Genomic DNA, 6,047 nt, shown 5'->3' on the forward strand with positions numbered 1-6,047 from the left:
CACTTAAACTCTCTCTCTCTCACACACACACACTTAAACTCTCTCTCACACACACACACACTTAATCTCTCTCTCTCTCACACACACACACACACACACACACACTCTCTCTCTCTCTCTCTCTCTCTCTCTCTCTCTCTCTCTCACACGCACACACTCTCTCTCTCGCTCTCACACACACACACACTCTCTCTCTCTCTCACACACACACTTAAACTCTCTCTCTCTCACACACACACACACTTAAACTCTCTCTCTCACACACACACACACATACACACTCTCTCTCTCTCTCTCTCTCTCACACACACTCTCTCTCTCTCACACGCACACACACACTCTCTCTCTCTCTCTCACACACACACACACTCTCTCTCTCGCTCTCACACACACACACACACACTCTCTCTCACACACACACACACACACACACACACAGAGAGGATGTTTAAGTGTCTGATTTCACCCTGATCTTGAGTTACACACACTCATAACAGCAGTGACAGGCATCAGCAGGTGATTCAGTGAACGTGTGAGAATCACACAAACCCTGAGCTGCATCTGCTGTTCGCTCTATCATACGTTTATACTACATATTTTCAACAGGTTTAGATTGATTTTATGGGTTTTCTTTCACCCTCTCTTAAAAAATCACTAATCACTGTTTGAAAAAATATATACTGAAGTATAAAAGCTTTTGAAGATCAAATGAATCTTGTGTGAAAAGCTTCTGTGATCTCACACATTTTCATTTATAATTCTCTGTTAATTGTTGTCGTAGCTTTAAATACTTCCTTTGTTGGTACGTCATTTGATTCAGTTTTTGTGTTGTCTTGAGTGGATTAATAAAATAGATTTGAGCAGTTGTGTTTTTAAGCAGTTGTACGTTACCTTTTTAAATTCATCAGAGGGAAGGTCGTAAGATAAAGTGGGGGCTCGTCCGGGATGTGAACCCAGGACTTCTATAAATATTTTAGAACTCAGAATAACTAGAAAAAAATGAATTCACAATTTGAAAGAAATGCTTTTTCTTACATTTTTACACTTTCTATAACCACGTTAAGCCTAAAAATGTCACATAAGAATCTCTTGCTGGTATTTAAAAAGATGTAAAGGTAAGAAACAGCCATAGAATGTTAAACTGCTGCAACACAACACACACAGAAGCAACCAGATCTCGGAGTGACGCCACCGATGCCTCAGATCTGTGCCATGTTTGATTCTGATTGGTCTCTGGGTGAATATTTGACTTGTGTAGTTTAATGCAGCCAGTAATAAACATCTCGTCTGCTTTCCTTCAACTCGTCATGACCCGCAGCGCCTCTGAGAAGCTCACGTATCTGTGAAGTATTTTTAGGTTTGGCAGGGTGATGCAAAAAACCCAATCTCTGCTTTCATAATGTGACACCAGGATTGCAAAGTTAAACTCTGGACAGCCTTGATGTTCCCAGGATGGGCTGATAAATCTTCAAGCACAATTAAAATTTCACCTTTTGAGGATGACTGGCACCTGAGTAGATGTGAGCGGAGGCAGAAAACGGGACGCCGCATCGGTCTATTTACAGATAATGCTGAGCTAGAGAAAGTTCCCACGGCTGAAATGACACGAAGAGAGCGTCCCGCTCGCCTGCAAAGCGCCTCTGATTAATGCAACCTGCAACAAAAAAATGGAAACGATGGAAATAATGGATGCAGAGAGCCAGATGACAGCACTTCTGGACGACACGCTGGCGGAGGAACAGCTAAACGATGAGGTGGAGGATTTGAGCAACAGGTGAGAAGCTTAAACACACATTAGAGAGCTCAGAGGAGATCAAGCATGTCACACCGCAGCTGTAGTCAAGCGTTCTGGAACAGTTTCATGGCTTTTTTAAAGTCTCTTCTGCTCACCAAGCCTGCATTTATTTGATTCAAAGTACAGCAAAAACAGTAAAACTTTGAAATATTTGAAATAACTGTTTGAATATATGTTAAAATGTAATTTATTCCTGTGATTTCGAAGCTGAATCATTACTCCAGTCACAGATCCTTCAGAAATCATTCTAATATTCTGATTTGCTGCTCAAAAAACATTTATTATTATTATTTAGTGCTGTCAAACGATTAATCGCGATTAATTGCATCCAAAATAAAAGTTTTTGTTTAAATAATGTGTACTGTTTATATTTATTATTTATATATAAATACACAAACATGCATGTATATATTTCAGAAAAATATGTTATGTTCAGTATATTAAATATATTTATATATAATATAAATTATGAATATAAATATATACATGTAAATATTTTCTAAATATATACTGCATATGTGTGTATTTATATATGCATAATAAATATACACAGTACACACATATATTATGTAAACAAAAACTTATTTTGGATACGATTAATCGTATGAAAGCACTATTATTATTATTATGTTGAAAACAGCACAGTAGAATTTTTCTTTGATAAATAGAAAGTTCAGAAGAACAGCATTTATCTGAAATAGAAATCTTTTGTAACATAAATGTCTTTATCATCAAATGAGCGTTTCTATTTCTATCAATTTCTTTCCCAAAAAACCAAACAAAAAAATTATACTGACTCCAAGCTTTTGATTGTTATAGTGTATAATGTTACAAAAGCATTTTATTTCAGATAAATGCTGATCTTTGGATATTTTGATTCATCAAAGAATCCTGAAAAAAAATGTACTCAACTGTTTTAAATATTGCTGTTAATAATAATCAGAAATGTTTGTTGAGCAGTAAATCAGCATATTAGAATGATTTCTGAAGATCATGTGACACTGAAGACTGGAGGAAAGATGCTGAAAATACAGCTGCGCATCACAGAAATAAATTACAGTTTAACACATATTCACATAGAAATCAATTATTTTAAATAATAAAAATATTTCACAATTTTACTGTTTTTGCTGTATTTTAGATCAAATAAATGCAGGCTTGGTGAGCGGAAGAGAATTCTTTAAAAAAAAAAAAACATTAAAACTCTTACTGTTCAAAAACTTTTGACCGGTAGTGTAGCTACTGTTAGCATGATATTGCCAACATAAGATCACAAAAATCATCTTGTTACTAATGAAATGCTTAATGTTAAATACCCTGCAGTTTGAGAGAGGTGGTCCAGGATGGAGCGGTCAAGCCCAAGCTCCACTGCCTGATGATGGATCCGTCCTTCTCGATGGTGACGGTCCAGAGTGAGGACAGCGGGATCGTTTGGGAAACCGCTTCCAGCCGCTGCTCCACACCCTGGGCCTCCGAGATCAACGAACCCGGATACAGCTGCTGCGGCTCCGGAGCGGCCGGCAGGATCATCTTCATCATGGACGAAGAACTGATGAGCAGAAGAAAGAGGAAGCCAAAGTCTGAGAAATCAAAGAAGCTTCCTCGGGTCAGCCACGAGATCCTCGCTGAAGCGGAGAGACCGGCGATGGTGGAAGTGTCTCTCCCGAATGTGACACGAGAAGAAGGAACAGAGGAACACAAGACAGCAGATCTGAGAGCAGAAAAGCACCAGCGCTTGTTCAGTCTCGTCTCTGAAGGATCTGAGATACTAAACATCATCGCTCCGCCGAGAGTCTCCACCGTGGATGAAGAGGAGAGCAAAGGTCTGGAAGATAACTTGTATTACCTCGAGGAGACGCCTGCTGTGAAATCCGCAGAGATCCCAGGACGAACCTGAGCAGGACTTTGAGGCTGTAGAGACGGAGAAGAGCGTTTTATTGATACCAGAGACAGCTGTCCAGATCCCGTTCCCGTCAATCCAAGTGTCCCGAAGAGGACAGACGAGCGAAGACTACTTTGAGAAGTTCACGCTTCTTGACCACCGAGCACCATCAGGAGCGGCACCAGCAGAAGAAGCCCAATGGGAAACAGAGGACAAGGTCACAGAAGAAGGAGATAAAGCAGTTCGTCCTGAAGCGGAAACAAGGCTTCCTGGAGTCTGCTCAGCTGTGAGTATGCTGGACATTTCTGGCGAACACTTGGACGATGTGTTTTACGGCGGAGGGAGTGAGCCACCTTCTGCTGCGAGAGTTGGAGAAAAGGAAAGAGAGCTTTCCAAATCCCCTCTGAAGGAAAGCGGAAGCGCCTTGTTTGGAAGCGAGGAGCCGGTTCTCACTCCCATATACCTTCCCGAAGGTCCTCCGAAAATCATCGACCCCAATTTGCTCGAGGAGCCCAAAGCCTTGGCGTTTCTCTACTCGGATTTATACGCAGACGCCGTCGGAACCAGGAAGAAGCAGGACGATGATGTGGAGAGCGTGACCTCCGAGAAATCCTTCCACAGTCAAGCGTCCGACTCTGAGGACAGAGGCTATCTGGAGAAGTTTGTGCTCAAGGTTGAGACTCTGGCTGATGTAGTTCCTGAGACACGCCCCGAAGAACGGCATGATCCGTTCAAACTTGCTGGGTACGTGATACACCACAAAGAAGAAGTGGACAATCAGGCAGAAGAGCAGGAAGAGATCACGGATTTCTTTAGGAACAGTGCATCTTCATCTCCCTGTGAACCTGTCGACTTCGAGCAGCTGGAGAACGAGGAAAAGAGCGAAGTTGTGAGGACGCCACGGGTTACTTTCAAAGACGAAGCGCCAAGGAATAAGACCGAACAGGCGAGCGATCGTCCATCGCTGGCTGACGACTTTTCCGATGAGTTTTTACCGGTTGAGATAAGCGAGGATTGTCCGGCGTGGGAGGAAAACTTGTCAGAGTTGTTGGTAAAATCGACACGCACAGATTCTGACCTAAGACCAAAACCAAAGTCAGTAAGCGAGAAAAGCCGTCCAGCACCAATCCAAGCTCAAAACAACACGGTCCTTCCCATAATTCCAGACCACAAACCCTTCCTGGATCTGAGCCCACTGCTGCCCATCCAGACGGAGGACGAGACAGAAACACCAGACGCTGAAGAAGAGAAAGAGAACACAAGCTCTGCAGAGGTCAGTAATCAGGACTGTGTGATCTCCGGAGACTCTACAAGAGAGAATCCCACCAATGAGGACGGTGCTGAAGCTCCAACTGCTTTGAGCAAGTCTGACTGACGTTTGAGCGTCGCTGATTCGCTGGCTTGCATGATCCGTTAGCATCCGAGACCGTCCTTACAAAACAGAAAATGAGCAGAACATTATTTGGTGTCTCTATGTCTGTCGTGAGCAGTGTTGGGGGTATTATATTACAAGTAACGCAAGTTATGTAATCAGATTACGTTTTTCAAGTAACTGGTAATGCATTACTTTTTAATTTAGAAGGAAATATCTGAGTTACTTTTTCAAATAATTAACTCCAGCTCCTGTGTTTCTCATGTATCGGACAGCTCTGGTGTTGCCATGTTGAGAGAAATCAGGAGTAAGAACATGATCTTACTGTAGTTCTAGACTAAATATCAGCATTATTTACTCATCTCACCTGCACTAAAACATTTACAGTGTTCCTCACAATCAATAAAAACACTCAAATGCAAACTCAGAATATTATACAAACCTGCAATAATTAAATATGTCTTTGCTGCTGACCTTCGATGATTCACTTCAACCATACTAATAATCAAACATTACACATTTGTGTTTTATTTTAGTTATTGCTGAATAGTGTTGAACTTTCTTCTCCTGCGTCATATTCTTCATGTGATTAGTTTGAGCGTCCTCTACTGTACAGACGTGAATCTACATCTCCTTCAGTCTGAGCCGCATTCACTTCACTTTTGGTGTGAAAGGGCTTTTACATTTGTATGAGAAGAACTTTTTATATTAAAAACAAACAAACAAGCCCTGCCCAGATTTAAAAAGTAACGCATTACTTTCCATAAAAAGTAACTAAGTAACGTAATTAGTTACTTTTTAAAGGAGTAACACAATATTGTAACACATTACTTTTAAAAGTAACTTTCCCCGACACTGGTCATGATGCATCTGAGAGATTAAAATGGAAAAACAGATAAATACGGTAAGCAGATCCTGTACAGTATATGACTGTAGAAGCCTAATAAATGTATGTGAGAGTGTTTGTACAGATTACAACTCAACTCCACAGCTGAAAA

The 6,047-nt window shown here is 41.1% G+C and overlaps 1 protein-coding gene across 1 annotated transcript; it reads left to right on the forward strand.

The window, feature by feature from the left end:
- Positions 1-1,325: 1,325 nt before the first annotated feature.
- Positions 1,326-3,692, forward strand: si:ch1073-398f15.1 (cardiomyopathy-associated protein 5). The gene is made up of 2 exons (XM_058758504.1): positions 1,326-1,774; positions 3,119-3,692. The coding sequence occupies exons 1-2, from the start codon at positions 1,668-1,670 to the stop codon at positions 3,690-3,692; spliced, it is 681 nt and encodes a 226-aa protein (XP_058614487.1). The 5' UTR covers positions 1,326-1,667.
- Positions 3,693-6,047: the final 2,355 nt, after the last annotated feature.

Source organism: Onychostoma macrolepis, chromosome 21 (assembly GCF_012432095.1).
Source record: "Onychostoma macrolepis isolate SWU-2019 chromosome 21, ASM1243209v1, whole genome shotgun sequence".
In the NCBI taxonomy this organism is placed as follows: domain Eukaryota; kingdom Metazoa; phylum Chordata; class Actinopteri; order Cypriniformes; family Cyprinidae; genus Onychostoma; species Onychostoma macrolepis.